The sequence below is a fragment of the Equus przewalskii genome, chromosome 31 (genome assembly GCF_037783145.1).
Source record: "Equus przewalskii isolate Varuska chromosome 31, EquPr2, whole genome shotgun sequence".
In the NCBI taxonomy this organism is placed as follows: Eukaryota; Metazoa; Chordata; class Mammalia; order Perissodactyla; family Equidae; genus Equus; species Equus przewalskii.
In genome coordinates, this window is record NC_091861.1 from 6,038,811 (window position 1) to 6,056,806 (window position 17,996).

At 38.1% G+C, this 17,996-nt stretch overlaps 1 protein-coding gene across 2 annotated transcripts in view; it reads left to right on the plus strand.

The window, feature by feature from the left end:
- CNST (consortin, connexin sorting protein) overlaps window positions 1-17,996 on the plus strand; it is a 114,335-nt gene that overhangs the window by 87,132 nt on the left and 9,207 nt on the right. For both annotated transcript variants that reach the window (XM_070602611.1, XM_070602612.1), the window contains 3 exons: window positions 828-849; window positions 1,004-1,100; window positions 9,884-10,782. In XM_070602611.1, the coding sequence (XP_070458712.1) occupies window positions 828-849; window positions 1,004-1,100; window positions 9,884-10,782 (1,018 nt within the window). The remainder of the gene's footprint in view (window positions 1-827; window positions 850-1,003; window positions 1,101-9,883; window positions 10,783-17,996) is intronic.

The following is a 17,996-nucleotide window of genomic DNA, read 5'->3' on the forward strand; positions in this document are numbered from 1 at the left end:
CAGTCCAACCCTTCAGAAAGCTCCTTCATGCACATACCAAGGCAGTACCCACCCCACACACAAAGTAACCACTATCTGAGTTCTAAACAGTATATTTGCCTGTCTTTAATTTCATGGAAATGTAATCACACCATATGTAGATTTTCATATCTACCTTCATTTGCGCATCATTATGTTTGTGTTACATGTTGTTGCGTGTAATGGTAGTTTGCTCTGTTTTATTCCTGTGGATTCATTATATGATTTTGTAGCAATTTATTTCTCTATCCTGTTGTTATCGACATTTGGTTTGTTTCTGGGTTTTGAATATTATGAATAAAATGGCTATGAACATTTTTGTGCATGCCTTTTAGTGTATATATGCATTCTCGTATCTTGGGTATTCTCTAAAATATAATATTTAAAAATTACCTTTTTTGTTATCTGTTTCCATGGATGATGCCAATAAAATTATCTTCCACTATTATCTATTTTAGACTATAATGACATAAACCAAAATGTAAAAAGTATATGTGTATGAAATACTCTTTAAATACATTATTGGCAAAAGGTTAACGTATGTTTTTCTCCTGGATCTCAGCATGTGTAGCTTCTTTGAGGGTTTTCAATAGTAATTGGCTATCTAAGGAGATAAACACATGATATAGTTGCACTTTGAACTCTGTGAACCAGTGGTAATGTTTCAGTGGTGGAAATGTTCTGTGCTAATATTAGAATCCAGAGAAGCTGTATTTTTTTTTAACAGCCATTTCAGTGACATTTGTTTGGAAGCAGATTGCTGCTGTAAAATTTTTTTTAATTCTTTTTTTCTCTCTTTTTTTCTCCAGTCCTCTTTTATCCAAACATAAGGTAAGAGATTGTTTCTTTGAAAATATTTTCAGGAAAAACATTGTGTCATATGGACTGTTTTAGAAAATAATGAAACCTTTGTCAAATTATTTTCAGCTTTCTAATTTAATGCAACAGTTTCCCTAAAGTTGGGTTTTTTTTTTTAACTTTTTAGCTAGCAGCTGTAGAAAAGTCCCTGGGAAGGAAATGCTTTATGCCGCTAATGGTGTCTGAAGATCCAAAGGAAAGAGGAGCTACAGCCAAAGAGCCGGGTATGTTTTTAAGTTAGAGAGGGAGATAAGAGATGCCTGCCTCTTAGAATATTTTACAAGTGTTACATCTGAATTGCTGCAAAGGAGTTTTTTTGCATATTCCTCTTCTAGACAAATAGCGAAGTGAGATTTTTTTCATAATGTGTGACTATTTTTAGATAGCTAGTAGTAGAAATTACAAAAACTAAACTCTTACAAAAGCATAAAATTATTTCCATGTTTTTAGTAGGTGGTTATATGTATGGAACAGAATATGACAAGATTTTACAAAACTTCTCTGAAATAGAATTGGTTTTGGTGTATTCAGACATCCTTTTCTGTTTAAAAACGAACAATTATTGTATGAACCTCACCAGAAATTTGTTCTGTAAATCTCAATATTTAAAAGCTCTACATCTTGATAATTTATCTATAATATATTTTCTTCCCTTTTTTTGTTGACTAGCATATGATGTACTTTAATTTGCATTTATACATTTCTAAAGGATTTATGACATATTTTATACCATTTTGTGTCTTACGTCAAAAGTTAAAGATTTTTAGAATTTTTTTCTTGCAGTAGTAATGTATGTTCATTATAAAAACTTTAGAAAATAAAGATAAGCACATTTTAAGGTGTTTATTTTTCCTGATGTATGATTTTAGTACCAATCTGCATTAGTACCAGGGCTTATGTTCCTGGGCCTGAGCACCCTGATAGTTACCAGGCAGCCTCGGGTGTTTTAACTGAGTCACCCGAAGAGATAAGATGATAAGGATGATGTCTTCAATTTAATTTGCCTTTTTCTCTTTCCAAAGTCCTTTTTTCCCCCCGTAAATTTTACTTTATCCTGTTTTCTCCTGTGAAACAGATTTGGGATATTGCCTCAGGTCAATCCTACTATACTCTGCTCTTCCTGTCTCTTCTTTTCCAGTCGTTTTTATATTGGAAATCGGAGTAAACTGAGCTTCGTAAAAATCTTAAAAAGGCAAAAAGTCACAAAATAGCCACCTAGTTTGGGTATAGATGTGTCTCTGTGTCATGCACTTTGGAAAGAGTGCTATTACGGGCTATTTGAATTTGACACCAAGTGCTGGTTGCTGCCCAACGCCAGCCTGGACTACTTCTAGCTTGGCCTCTGCTCTGAGATACGTGGTGCAGATGGGGAAACTGAGACACTACGTTTAAGTTCTTGATTTGTACTTTGGTGTACAACCAGAACCTGGGTCTTCTGGTTTCTAATTGACTGCAGCGTGCTTCTGCTAAGTAAGCTTCATGGCTTATTAAAGACCTCCACAACACAGACACCTCACTAGTGACCATCTGAGGGGGGTGGTGTGGACTAAATTCTGGGGAAGGAAATCTTGCCAAGGCTGATAAAACAATATCTTTAAAGAAAAATGTCACATCTCCTGGAGTGAGTTAGTCTCCTCAGATTAGTTATTCTGTGAATAAATACATAGAGATGTAAGAATATGAGAAAAAGAGAAATATGAAAGTGTTACTGTAAATGATTTGTATTTAATGCATCATTCTTGTTTTACCTCGTATTCCTGGTTTCTAACAATGTCTGACGTGCAGTACAATGTAGACTTTCCTTTCTCTCTACATTCCTTGATCCTAAGCTCCTTATATAATATGTAACTTGCTATTTTTTGTGTGGTGATTAAAAGCATTGTTTCTGGAGCCAAACTTGTCTGGTTTGAATCCTGTCTCCACCTGTTACAGCTATGAGACCTTAGGCAAGTTGCCTAACTTCTCTGTGCCTCCCTTTCCTCAGCTGCAAAATGTGGACACTAGTAGTACTTACCTCATAGAATTCTTATGAGGATTAAATTAGTAATTTCATGTTAAAAGTTTGGAACAGCACCCAGCATGAGGTCGGAACTCAGCATGTGCTCACTGCTCTCCCTGCTCTTCCTCCTCCTCATGCTGTCACTACCCCTACTACGTGTTCTGTCCGGGCTCCTTGTATATTGTTCGTTGCTCCTTTGCTAATAAATCTCCCATTATTAAAATCTTCAAGTTATTTACATCGTATTTTATATTTTCAAAATACTTTTATGTATATTGTTTTATTTATTCCTCTTAACAACCAATATAAGTTAAGCTGAATCATTTTAAGAAACTCAAGGAAGTTAAGTGATGTATTCAGGAACAGAACTAATTAGAATTCAAAGCCAAGCTCTAGTTTTCTGACCCTTAAGTCCATGCATTTTTATTAATTTACATTTTTATTTATTTTTATTAAGCAATACTTTATATGTAAGAATAATATGTGTTACACACACACGTTATAACAACTGATAACCAAATGAAGGCCTGTGAACTTAATCCCCACCTAAGGACTAAATTATTGTCCTTTCTGTTACAACTACCTTTGTATCCCCTGCTTTCACTGCACCCCTGAGGTAACTTATTCTGAGTTTTATATTTATTATTCCCTTCCCATTTTTATCAACTTTATTGAAGTGTAATTTCCATTCAATAACATGTACCCATTTTAAGTGTGTAATTTGATGAGTTTTGACAAATGTAGACACTCATGTGGCCACTACCCCAGTCAAGGTATAGAACACGCCCATCACTCCAAAATCTCCCTCCCAGTCCCCTTTGCAGCCAGTCCCTCCCACCTCCAGGCCCAGGACGCCCAGTGCTTTTCTGTTATAGATGAATTTTCACTGGTTTAGGATTTAATATAGATAGAATTGCTCAGCATATGTTTCTGAGAGTCACCCATATTATTGTGTATATCATTAGTTCATTCCTTTTTGTTACAGAGCAGTAGTCCGTTTTTTGACTATACCACAATTTCTTTATCCATTTGTCTGTTGATAGACATTTGGGTTGTTTCCAGTTTGGGGATATCATGAATAAAACTGCTGGGAAGTCTTTTTGTGGGTATATGTTTTCATTTCTCTTGGGTAAATAATTGAGGGTGGAATCGCTGGGTCATAGGGAAGGTACATGTTTAACTTTATAAGAAACTGCCAAGCAGTTCTCCAGTGTGGCTGTACCATTTTACACCTCACCAGCAATATGTGAGAATTCCAGGTGCTCCACATCCTTGCTGACATTTAATCTTGTCGGTCTTTTTTATTTTAGTCATTTTTAGTGGATATGAAATGGTGTGTCGTTGTGATTTAATTTGCTTTTCCCTGATGACTGGTTATGTAAATTTTTAGTTTTGAATTAACCTCTGTAGAAGATGTACTAATTTATCTTTGTTGACATTTCAGACTTCAATTAAGTACTTTTTTTCCAGTCTGCTAAAATAAATATTTACTGTGAAAATTTTCTTTTCAAACCTGATACCACTCAAATGTTTGTACTTAATGTTAATTAATGAGATAGTCAGAAAGTATAAGAAATAAGTGTTAATTCATGAATGCTTTAGTCCCATATCATGAGTTGTGGGGAGGATTTTTCCCTAAAGAGAACTCATGGAGGGATGGGAGATAAAAGAATAACTCGAAGGCATGTATATTTGTACAGAGCATGTGTTAGAACTTAGGCTAACTTCTCATTTTAGAACTACCTCTTTAATTCAGTATTTATTAAGTATTGGTCATGCACTTAGCTATTATTCCATTTTTATTTCGTCAGAGTAGGGTTTTTTTTTTTTTTTACTTTATTTTTCCTTTTTCTCCCCAAAGCCCCCCAGTACATAGTTGTGTATCTTTAGTTGTGGGTCACTCTAGTTGTGGCATGTGGGATGCTGCCTCAGCATTTCTTAATGAGCAGTGCCATGTCCGCACCCAGGATCTGAACTGGTGAAACCCTGGGCCGCCGAAGTGGAGCGCGCGAACTTAACCACTGAGCCACTGGGCCAGCCCCAAAGAGTAGGGTTTTTTTTCAATGTATGTTGAATTTAATGCAACAGGGAGTAGCAAACTCACCTCACTAGATCTTTGGATTCAGGAGAGCCAATTGGCAGAAATTCATATTAATGTTAACAGAAGTATTAACAATAATATATTTTATAATATAATACATACTTGTGGAAAATTCAGAAAATATTTTTGGTTAAACACAGTGGATCAAACATTTACCTCTGCTTTTTCCTGGAACACCATTAAAACAGCAGAAAGGGATTCTTAAAAGGCAGAAACCCGCAAGGACAGAACTGGCAAGGAAACAGCAGTCAATGTGACATCCAGAAAAATTTGGAGGCTGGAAAGCAGATGGATGGGTGGCAACCAGCTTAGCACACCAGAGAAAGCTGAAAGCTAAGTGTCTTCGGGGAAAATGTTGATTCCTGCCTGGACAGGTTTGGGAATTGGAAGCACAGAGGGTACCTCTCAAGTCAAGGATGTAGGGTTGGACTGGAAACAGGAGGTTGGCCTGAAGGACTATTCAAGAAACACTTAGACCTTTCTATTCCCTCTCTACCAAGCAGGAGGCTAAAGGTTTATTTTTTAGGAATTATGGACTCAGGGATTAGGAACAACTAAGAAAGAGATATTATGCAGAAAATGAAGATTGAGTGATAATCTTATGGACCGAATGGTGAAACCCTTAGCTGACTTGCTGTATTTGACTTCTGGAACTGTGGCAGCTAAGTATCTTTCTTCCTCTCTGGAAAACTGGTCTGGTCTATGAGATAAAACCTCCAGATACTCACATTAAAGGCCTTCCAGCAAATGGCCCCAGGCCCTCTTTGTCCAGCACTGAGGACTACTGCTGGAGAAGGCTTGCCTTTAACCACAGAGCTGCTTTTGCCCTCATTGAAGAAAACCTCGTATAGGAATGACGGAAACCAAATCAGACAGACAAACCAAAAGAAACTCGAAACAAAATGCAGAGAGCAGGTGAAAACTTTTTAAAAACTAATGAATATTATCACAGAGATTAGAGAAAATGTTGGATATATGAAAACGAGAATAAGATGCTATTAAAAAGAACATTCAGAGAATTAAAAGAGTTTTTAGAAATTAAAAATTATGATGGCCTAAATACAAAATTAATTAGAAGAGTGGAAGGATAAAATTGAAGCAGTGTCTCAGAAAGTTGATCCAAAGACAAGGAGATGAACTGTATGGCAGAAAAGGTATAGAAGTGTAGGCATTCTAAGAGGAGAGAACAGAAAATGGCAGGGGACAAATGATCAAAGAAATAATACAGGAAAATTTCCCAGAATTGAAGGCCATGATTTGCCAGTTTGAAAGTCCACCGAGTACCCAACAGAAAGAATGAGAAACTTCACAAAGTTTCAGGACACCAGATAAAAAGAAAAGACTCTGAAAGTTGCAGGAGGAAACTGTAGATTACAAGGGATTGATATCCAGAACCATAAGAGACACTGTACAGCCCTGCTAGAAGCTAGACACAGTATAGTAGTGCCTTAGAAATGGTGAGAGAAAACAGTTTCTAACCTGGAAAACTTCACCCGACCAGAGTTTTAGTCAGGGGTGAAGGAATGAAGACTTTCAGATGTGAACAATCTTAAAAAATTTACCTTCCATGTACCTTTTCTTAGGAAATATTCCACCAAGAAAGAATAAACAAAGAGAAGGACCTGGGCTTCGGAAGACAGGGTTTCCAACATAGATCCACAGGGAATTCCTAGGCTCACAGAGAGGGAAGATTCCAGGGCAATACCTGTGCAGCCAGCCTGGAGAGCCGCTCTGGGTCAGGAGCTCAGGAAGGATATGTTTCAAAACTGATGGATTGTATGTTAGTACACATACTATCGTTGTTCACCTCTCAGAGTTTGGAGATTCATAGATAAAGGTTTTTGTGTTTTTCTTTTGTAATGAAGTAGTGAGGCGGTTGTCAACACCAAGGAAAATCATAAATAAAGGAAAATGTATCATGGTATGCAGAGTGGATTAGTTGTGAACAGCATTTACAGAGCCATAGTAATGCCAACATCTGAATGCTGATTCGCCCCAGAATTGTGTTGAACTGTAATGGGAAGCTGGAGGAGGGGAAATAATGTATCATCAGCGGAAAGGAATCAAAAGAACCAGGAGACCCAACTCTCTTCTTCCACAGTCGGAAGTCAGCAGGTGGTCTTTAAAACCGAAAAATCAATAAATAGCAGTATAAGCCTTCTCTAGAAATGGAGGGTGACTCTGAGGAGACAGCTAAAGGAATTGGAAGGGGCTGCCCACAGAGAGCAGGAGTCAGACAGATAGGGAGGGTGAGGCAGGGGGCTGTTCTTCATTACCTGTAAAGACAAACGTTAGCTTTTCCCCAAAAGCATAGTCTGACACGGTAAATTGTAAAACAGCGTGTATCATGTTTGATTTGGGAACTGAACATAGATTAAAATGTAACTTAGATTTTATGTGGGATCAAAAATAAACTGCAGCTACTCTCCTGATCTAGTTTGGAACTCTTGCCCTTTACGTCTTAAATTACCTGTGTTTTTTCATATTTACTATTGTTTCTAAATGACAGAATGAAGCAACCATTTTCAGGCTGGTATTTTGTAAATAATACATTGTACCTATGGGTAGTCTTTATTACTCGCCACTTCAGCGATCTCAGTTCAGTAGAAACAGTCTTAAAATGGTTGTATTTTGTGTAGTAACTGCAGTCCCCCACCTCACTTTCCACTCTTGCAATGGCATCTCAGGCTGATTCTGTAACTTTTCAGTCGCTTATAGCTATTAAATAGTCTTATTTTGATGCTTTAGGACTCAGTCCTATTCAGTTCCAAACTTCATCTTAACACTTCAGTCTCATTTTGTTCAAGGCTCTTCTCTACCCTCCCTTCCTGGGCGGGCTGGGAGCGTAGTCTGCTCTCAGTTGGAGCTAGCTGGATTAGTGCATGACTGAGTCCAGATTGTTCCACAGGGATGTGTGGTGGCTCCAGCAGGACCCGCTGAGGAGGAGCTTATTCCCAAGTCACCCTCCTAGGTATTCACAATCCTTTAGGTAACTGACCCTCAGCTGGGCACAACACACCACATTCCTCTGATGTGGGGGCCTCTCCGCCCTGTGCTTTAACCGTACCAGTGGGACTGTGGCCTTCAGTCTCATTTACTCTCTGAAGCCTGTGGATGTGTTTTGAGGGCCATCTTCTGAACCTTTGGGTACTGGGAACTTGTAGAGGAGAGCTTGGCCCCTTTCCATCTGGCTGTGGCACCCTGCTCTAACCTCAGCGGCGAGGCAGACGACCTATGGCGAGTAAAATGTCCATGTGTTTTCTTGCAGTCTCCCAAACTCTGGGTGATTCTTTGGGGTGGGAAGAGAGAAAGAATGCTGTACTCTCCTAAAAAGTGACTTCTTTTTCCTTGTCCTCTCTTCATCGGGTGTTTGAGTTGGTGTGGGGGGGATAGTACAAACGCTGCTGAACTCAGCAGTCCAGAGTTGAGGTGGCCAGCCTCCGTCCCTGATTCTCTGGAGTCAGAAGATGGTGTTTAAGTACTGCCTTTTCTTTGGTATGGTATGTGCTTCCATTGTCAAGTGGTAATTATTAAAGTACCACTAAGTGAAAACCCAAGTAGAATATAATTACAACTATATTTCATCTTTGATTTTAACCTTGGGCTCATTATTTGTATAAATTAAACAATATATGACTTTTTGAAAAAAAACTCCTGTGGGAGTTAGGGATGCTAATAGACCAGTAAACTGACTGAATCATGAGCAAGCTGCTCTGTCACCTACTAAGCTGTGCATTCAGTATACAATCATGCACCGCATAAGATGGGGACATGTTCTGAGAAATGCAGCATTAGGCAATTTTGTCATTGTGTGGACATCACAGAGTGTACTTAAACAAACCTAGATGGCACAGCCTACTACACACCTAGGCTCTATGGCACTAATCTTATAGGACCTCCGTCACATGTGCGATCCATCGTTGACTCAAACATCGTTATGCAGCATATGACTACAGGTGAAGGTTCTTAACTGTTTAGTATTAAAGTGAAAGAAATTTTTTTTTCTTTTTAAAGATTTTATTTTTCCTTTTTCTCCCCAAAGCCCCCTGGTACATAGTTGTATATTTTAGTTGTGGGTCCTTCTAGTTGTGGCATGTGGGACGCCACCTCAGTGTGGATGAGCGGTGCCATGTCCGTGCCCAGGATCCGAACCGGCAAAACCCCGGGCCACCAAAGCAAAGCGGAGCATGCGAACTTAACCACTCGGCCACAGGGCCGGCCCCGAAAGAAAAATATTTTAAATTTACTTTATTTAAAATAGAAATTGAAGGAGATGTCAAAATTCTAATCCGTTTCTACCTGGTGCCAAAACTTATGCCTTATACCACTACCTCCCTTTAAGAAGTTGCAAGTAATTTTCAAGCACATTAATTAAGAATGTTATTATTAAAGCTATTATACTTAAATAAATTTGAAAAGAACAGACTTATATTCCTTAGTTTAGTCTTAATAGATCAGAACCAATATTGTTTTTCTTACACTTTAAATTATCTAAGTATATAAGGTTCATTGTGGAAAAATATTTACTTAATATGCTATGTCTTAAATATACTGAAAATAATTTTCTGTACTTTAAAATATTCATTTAAATATAGAGGGCCAATAAAATTCAGAAGAATATCTTTTAAATCTTTGAAAAATGATTTTTCAATGAAAATGAAGATTAAATTAGTCATATTCTTAACATTTTTTAATAATCTCTGTTAACTTTTATATATAAAGGATTATTTGCTGAATATTTAGGGTGTTCGTCTACCTAAAGACACTGTTATCCAACAGATCGAATTCCTATTTGAGAGATATGGCATATTGTTGTGTCACACATATTTTTCATGTGTCCTTTCTCTTCCCTCCTGTACAAAGTGTTGTTTTGAATCTTAAAGCAACTTGTTTTTCTTCATCTTCAGAGAGTGAACCTTGTCTTGGCATGGAACCAATTAAAGAAAGCCCACATAACGAAGAGAACCGGGAGAGCAGTTTGTGCTGTCATCAGATGGACAGGCAGGCAGATCCCCGCAGCCTCCCGGTAACTGCAGGGACGGACCACACGGAGGAGCCGCTCTGCAGCGCGGAAGCCACACTGCAGCTCCACGCCCAGCCCTCAGAGACTGCTGGGAGCCGGTCTGGGCCACACTCTTCCGAGAATGCCTGTGAGAGTGACAGCCACTTGCAGCTGGCTCAGACAGAGGCCTGCCAAGATGTGGCTGAAGTAGAGGGCGTTGCTGAAGACCCTGCAGTGTTACTTACCAGCAAGTCAATGCTGGAGCCCTTGATTTTACCAGGCTCTGATCATCTACCTCCTGCGTTGATTTCTGAGGGTAAATATTCACAGACTCAAAGAAAGGAACTCCAGTTGCCACTTCAGGGTGCTTCTAAGGCGTCGCCCACAGCCCGACTTGAGAACAATGACTTAAATGAGCTGCAGCAACCTGATGTCACAGGCAGGGATGGAAAATCACCACAGGGGCAGACTGAGTCGGAAGGCTCCCACAGTGTGCTTCGTGCAAATGACGAAGTAGCTGCCTTAAGTACAGGGCTTCCAGAGCTGTATATGGCCCCAGAGGAAAAGGGAGATAAGGACGACCAAGTCAATAAAGAAACCGAGGACTATTTGAACAGCCTTTTAGAAGGATGCTTAAAAGATACTGAAGATTCCCTTTCATATGAAGATAACCAAGAGGAAGACTCTGATCTCCTTCAAGACCTTTCTCCTGAAGAAGCATCCTATAGCCTACAGGAGAATCTGCCTTCTGATGATAGCTCTCTTTCTCTCGATGATCTTGCAAAAAGGATAGAGATTGCAGAGGTAAATTTGAGATTTAATATAAATACAGTTAAAAGTAAAATGAAATTTAAATAGCACATATATGCTAAACATTGCCTTGTTTTTGTAAAGCTTCCCTGTTCTCAAATATGAGGGAAATTTTACTTAACATAAACTTTTAATCATTAGTAGTTTTATTCATATACATGTTTTGAATGAAATGACTTTTAATCATGATGTTTAGACCTCAAGAAGTTATATTTTATGCCTCCGCGTACAGTAAGCATTATGAACACCATTTTTTGTATTCCTTGTGACTTTTGTTTGACAGTCCTGGGAATTATGATGAAGACAAGATTAGTTACATTCTTGTAAGGAAATCTCATTTTTCTTCTCATAAAATATAATACATACTCACTGTTTCTTTTTATTAATATATTTTTTAATTCTTTAAAACAGTATAACAGAATGAAGGAAACATTTTAAAATACAGTAAGACTAGGAGATACTGGATGGACTGTTAAGCCTTAAATTCTGTGTTGTAAGTCTTCTCTTTCTTACAGTATTAATTTATAAGCTCTAGGTTTGAACAAACAATACTTCTTAACTAAATCAACTATTTTAAATAATTCAAAGGTTTAAAGTTTCTCTAAACAGTAATGAAGCTAATCAAAACCAAAAAAAAAAATAAAAAGAGGAGGAGGAGAGGATCAAGATGATCATTCTTCTGTGCTTGATAATACAATTTTTTAAAGTTCAGGGGAAAAAAAGATAAAAGCCGTGCCTCTAGCTCCTGGGGAAGGCGGGCTGGTACAGTGGAAGAGCGGCGTCTGTAGCCCGGTTTGAATACTGACTCCACCAGGCGGCAGCCGGAGGGCGCGACTAATTTACCTCTCCTCTCTCTTTCCACCTCTGAAAAGAGGGATGTGAACTGCCTTTCTTCTTCGTCTTACATTGTTTTCCAGTAAGCTTTCAAGTCCCATTTTTATCCATTGTTTTCTAATTCTGCATTATCATTGGGGAAAAAAACACTTCAAGTGGGAAATGGAAAAGTAACAAAGCCAAAGTAGACAACAAAATACACATGAAAATGGAGCGCTGTGAAAAACCTTCTAGGATAATTAACTGTCATAGTATTAGCTTTATTACCATTTATAGTCGATTCTCCATCAACTATGATTTGTCATAATTTTTTCTTGACAAAATTAGGCAGAACAGTAAAGTACTTAACCCAGTATTCATTATTTGTTTATGTTAATCAGATCTTTTATTGCCATTATAGTGAATCCTCCATAAACTATGACTTTTCTTAAAATTGTTTAATAGTGCTTAATGAGTGCAGAGTTTCTGTTTGGGGTGATGAAAATTCTAGAAATAGATATTGGCGATGGTTGCACAACATTGTGAATGTAATTAATACCACTGAATTGTGCCCTTAAAAATAGTAATTTTATTTCACACAATTTTAAAAAATAGTAAAAAAAAAAAAAAATTTTTAATGGCGCTAATAGTATAGCACTGGACCCAGTATTCCTTCTCTTGTTTATTTTTTACCAGACCTCTGGTCCAGGGAATTATCAAAACAGAAATCACACCCATATCCAAACCCAGCTGTAATAGCAAAAGGTTACCATTATCTGACTGTCTCTTTTTACGCCATTAATCAACCTCGTAGGGAAAAGACATAAGGTCTAATTTTCCCTTTTAGGTATAAACTGTGAAGAAGATTACAGTGCTTCTGTTGAGTCTCCCTACCTTAAAGAACATTTACGATGGGGGATCGCTGTTGAATTGACGTTGTATTACAGCTAAATGGAATAGTCCTTCCTCAAACTCATAATGTCAGTTTTTCCTACTAGATAACACCTAGCCGTGGAAACTGTGTGCATTTACATTTTAAAGTTGTCTTTCCTGCGAAGTTACTTTTTGTACGTGATGGTCCCCTTTCCTAAAATTCTATTGGTCTGTTAAGTTGTACTGTTGTAAGAACCTCAAAACCTACATATGATTTACGAAACTAATTTACTTTCCTATGATAATGCTGAACAGATTGTTTCTGGATACTTCCTTCTTCATTCTGGGAAATATACTTTTAAAAAATCTGCCTAACTTCATCAGGAAAAGAGTTTTTAAAATTTCAAAACTAAAAATCATTAGTGCTTACTATTTCCTTAATACTTTAAGGATGAGGTTTTGCGCTACATAAAATATTCAGGAAATAGTGGGTTTGCTTATAAGGCAAACTTTTTTTTTCACTCCAAACACTTTGTTTTATACTTTCAGTAAAGTTGTATTAAGGATCTTCCATATGTCAGGTGCTGAGGATACAGTGAGGAATCATGAAGTTCTTGGCCTTTTGGGGGCTGCTGCCACACTTACTAATTTTACTGGAATTGTTTTTGGAATGTTTTTCATGCCTCCGTACTTTTGTGAATGGAGGATACAGAGCATAATTTCTTAATAACTAAATAATACTCATGAATAGTATTTTTCACGCCCTCAGGAACCACAGAGGCTCACGAGACTGTTTTCCGCCACACTGCTGGGCTGTCCTCATGAGTCCTTCTCTATTCTCTCTCCCAAGTCTTATCATTTCTCCCATAGTGACTCTGCCCCTCACAGATGTCTTAACTGCTTGTCACTCTTTCTACCACTGTGTTTATGGTAGAATGTAATGGTATGTTCTTTCATTGCCAGTTCTTCCCTTTTTTCTTGTCCCTCTGCTCTCATTTTCTTGCCGCTTCTGCATTGCTCTCCTCTGGCTCCAGTGGAACTTGGCCTTGATAACCATTGCCAGCCCAGTGGAAGCATCTCTTGTGTTTTTTTAAACCATTAGATCCATCACATAAAATGAAATAATTTATACAAAATCTCGTAAAGAACTAAGAATGTCTACACTAATTTAACTCATTAATATAGGACATGTATAAATGAAACTTTTCTAGGTTTGGGAAGGTTTTTCAAATCCAGAATAATTTTGCGAAGTAAAATGGTAGCTTCATATCTGAAGCATTGCCATTCTTTCTTACGTAAAAAAGAGCATGACACACTATCATCAAAAGTATAATCTCCACTCTTTTAAAAAAGCATCAAAAACCATTTATCCTCATTTTATATATTTTTAAGAAAGAAAGTTTATCATATGTGCAGTGTCAGACAGCAAGTTAGAGAGTTTCACTCATTTATTCCTTCATTCAGTAATTTTTAGGAGAGTAACTTCTATGTGAGTGCCACGACATTATGGATGCAGTGATTAAAAGTTAAAAATTTAGATATGGACCCTGTACATATGAAGCCTTCAGTCTAACAGTTGTCTGGCTGCGACTGTTACCTGTTTGCTGAATTTGAGTATCGTAGTTTTTGGGAAAAGAAGAAATTTTATTTCAATACCTGTGATATACCAACGTGATTATTTAATGTCAGAACCCAAAACCCCTTTACCCAGGAACCTGGTAATGCTAATAAATCATTGACTTCCTTGAGTCTGGAACCTGAGAGGGTTGCATTATCTTTTTTTAAAACTCTTCAGCTGTTCCTGGCATCAAAACCTGAGAGAAGAAATACAGTATACAAATTCAAGGTGGCATTATGATCCAACGCCATTCTGCTAATAAAAGTCTACTGGGCTTATAGTAGACTGTTGCAAGTGTGGGGATGAAGGAGTTGTCTTGTTTTCTAAATGGGTGGCACATCAAATATTGGGTAAATTTTACTAAAATTAATCTTTTAACATTGGAAATAATCATAGTATGTAATTCAGAGATCCCCTTTCTGAGCAGATTTTAGCAATATGGTATGCCATGTGGAAATAAACCATTCGTTTTTCTTCATTAACATATAGTGTGTAATTTATTTGCAGGGATGTCATGTGTTCAGAAAACTATTAAATGCTTCAGATTCAAGTGATTTTTGTTTTTAGAAATAATGTCATAATGTGATAGCTGAGGAAGAAGCCACTTTGCTACTGCTTGGGTCTTTAGAAAGTTTTTACTCTGGAGGAAGGCAAAACAAGTGCCCTGCCTTGGGTCTATACGGGCGACACTTACTTAGGTATCTTCAGGTCTGCCTGTATCACAGGAAACAAAATAGGGGAAGACAACCTAGAACTTTCTGATGAGAAAGATGACAATCCAAAATTGCTGTTGAGTTATCTTCAGAGATGCTGTCTAATCCAGGTGACTTCCGTGGATCTTGGACAAAGGAGGGTCTTAGAAACAGTGGTCATGGTTGTTCTGCCCAGAATTGCTCTTTTGAGGGGAGCAGGGGAAGTCCACCATCCTTGAAGTAGAAGAAATGCCATCTTCCAATAATGTAAGAGGGTTCATGGAAAATGGTTGACCCAGGATTTATGTAAGTGTCTAAAGAGCCCCCAAAGGATTATCCAGGAATTACCTATGTTTTCTTTGTGCTAGATGGTCTCATCTTTGCCTTACTTTTTTATCCTCCCCTTCATCTAAATGTTCTAATTAATGCTTCTCTGGATTGTCATATCTCTTATCTAATCCATATCTCAACTGGATTGTCATATCAGTTCCTTTTCTTTCCCATTTTAATCATTCTTCTAATTTACATCTTTACTGCCTCTTCCTACACTTTTGCAATAGCTAGTTAATAACTTTCCCCATCCCTTGTATCCTCTTTTTCTCCCTTCCACATGGTCTTACATTAGTATTATATAAACTTTGGATCTCAAACTGGTACCCAAAGGGGCCAATCAGATAATAGAAGTAAATGAAATGACTTAGCTGTAGAGTGATAAGGAGAAGGTTCCCATTCCTTGTCTAGGGTTATTCAGCTTTTTAAAACACTACAGATGAAACCAAGGACACCTGAGGGTCTGAGTGTAACATGTAGACTGTTTAAACCTCTGCGATAATATGTTTTTTGCCTTGTCAGTCTCTTCCCACGACTCCCCTTGGTTCCAGGATAAAGGCTGTGTTACGTGGCTTGGTATTCAGGGCACTTGGTAATCTGGCTCACTCTGCCTTTCCAACATCATCTCCTCCTAGTGCTTTGTTGTCAGCCTATCCTGTGATCAGCCTGGCCTCCTCACTGCCTCCCAGATTCACCTCACATTTTGTCACCTCTCATCTGTACCTTCTGTGTTAGTCTGCTCTGGGGTGATGAACCCCCTGTCCACATATTTATCTCTCTCCAACCCTCAAGATGTAGGTCGTGCCTTTTTAGCATGTAGGGTGCCAAGCACAGTGCCTGGCTCATGACAGTATTAGTAAATGCTAGCTGATGCCATTATTCCTTGGTCACTGAACCCCAGAATGTTTATTCCTTTCAGATTACGTCTCTGAACTTCAAATGAGGGAGGGGCTTGAGCATCATTCCTCCTAAAGTCCTGTCTACCTGTAATCTTCTCTTGTTATTATAAGACACACACACACACACACACAGTCTTCTGCACTAAATTGCAGACTCCATAAGGGTAGCGATCCTGTTGAATACAATTTTGTATTCTCTCCAAAGCCACCACGCACTATTGTAAACAACAGCCACCTAGAGGCTGTAAACACTCTAAAGGAGGAAACACATAATAGACAGGTTCACATAAAAATAAACAGTATAATTTCAGACCTTGGAAAGGGCTATGAAGAAATCTCAACAGGGTGAGGGGATGCAGAGAGACTCAGCTGGTGGGTAGGATGAGGAGTAGGCTCTTCCAGCTGGGCTGTTAGGAAGGCAGTGGGAGGATAAGCAGGAGGGCTGGCACAGCTGGAGCGCAGAGAACAAGGAGGAGGATGGGAGGAAGTTCAGGTGGAAGAGGCAAGCTGGAGCTCATTCCTGCAGGGCCTCATAGACCAGGCTCGGGAAGCGGAATGAAATTCAAATGGTGGTGGAAAGCCATGATTTTGAGCAGGAAATGCGACCTGATTTGCTTCCTGGCTGGTCTGTGGAGGCTAGAATGTAGGGAGGCAGGAGCCAAAGAAAGGAGACCAGTCAGAAGATTATGCAGTTATTCAGGTGAGAAGTACCAGAGGACAGGATTCAGGTAGTACCTGTGGATGTGGTGAAGATATATTTTTGAAAGAGGAACTGACAGGACTTGCTGAAAGATTAGGTGTGGGGTATGGTGGTAAGGAGCAGTTTTGAGGGGAGGAGAATCAAGAGTTCTGTTTTGGAATCTACCTATTTAAACAATTTAATGGGGGTTAAAAAGTGGGATGGTGTCTTGGCATTCTTACCATTTCTTTTCCTACTTATACTTATTAAATGTCCCTTTAAGCAAACAAAAACAAGTTACAAAAACACGAGGTAGTGCCTAATCTAGAAACTTAAATGCATTATAAAACACCTATTTTTAAAAACCCTTTATTGTTTTTAAATTAATCTTTTAAACATTTAACAGGGACAGACTTCATCATAATTTGTGTCTTCCTCTCTTTCACACTCTCCATATTGTATTATTCTAGGATACAGCATTGTGGGGTTGGAGATCACCATCGTGTTTTATCTGGAAGATGGCTTTCCTCCATATGGCTGCCTCCTCTTGCTCCAGCTGTAACTTGTTATATTAATTTGCTATAGTAGTAGCCATGACATTAATCTACTTCCAGATTAATTGAATGACACAAAAGATCTTTGATCTAACCATCTCCTCCCTCATGTCTCTAGACTGACCCATTTAGCCATTAGTTTAAGTATCTCTTAATTGGGGTTGTGTGTAAGATAAGGATTTGTTGCTACAGGTATAAACTGCTTTGGAAAGACAAAAGAAACTTACTAGGTTTATTTGAAAATTCTGTTCATCTCACTTTAATTTGTAAAATATAACAAATGGCACTAAGAAAAATTAGGGAAATGGCAAGAGGTTTAATCTCGAGTTTGTATTCAAACTCTGCCAATAACTGGTGCTACAAGTTTCAGCATGTTATTTAAGCTCTCTAAGCTAGGCTGATAATGCCAGTATAAGAGTTGTAAAGGTTAAATATGAAATATTATGTAATTTTCTTTATGTAAAGTGTACAGATTCACTAAACTATAGTTCTTATTATGGAACCCAAATCTAAAGGGGCAGACAGAGAACATCACTTGTTCCCTGAGTGAGGAACGGCAGTGGTAAATTTCATATGTGCTTCTACAGTGAGCTCACTGGCATTTAAGCTATTTATAATGTGCTAATATGATTTATGAATGTTAATTCTCAAGTTAGTTGGAAACCAAGCATGTGTTCTTATTCACAGTTTAACAACCTTGAGGGTCTGGATTGAGTAAAGCCTACATCATTAAAAGAATATCATTTGGTA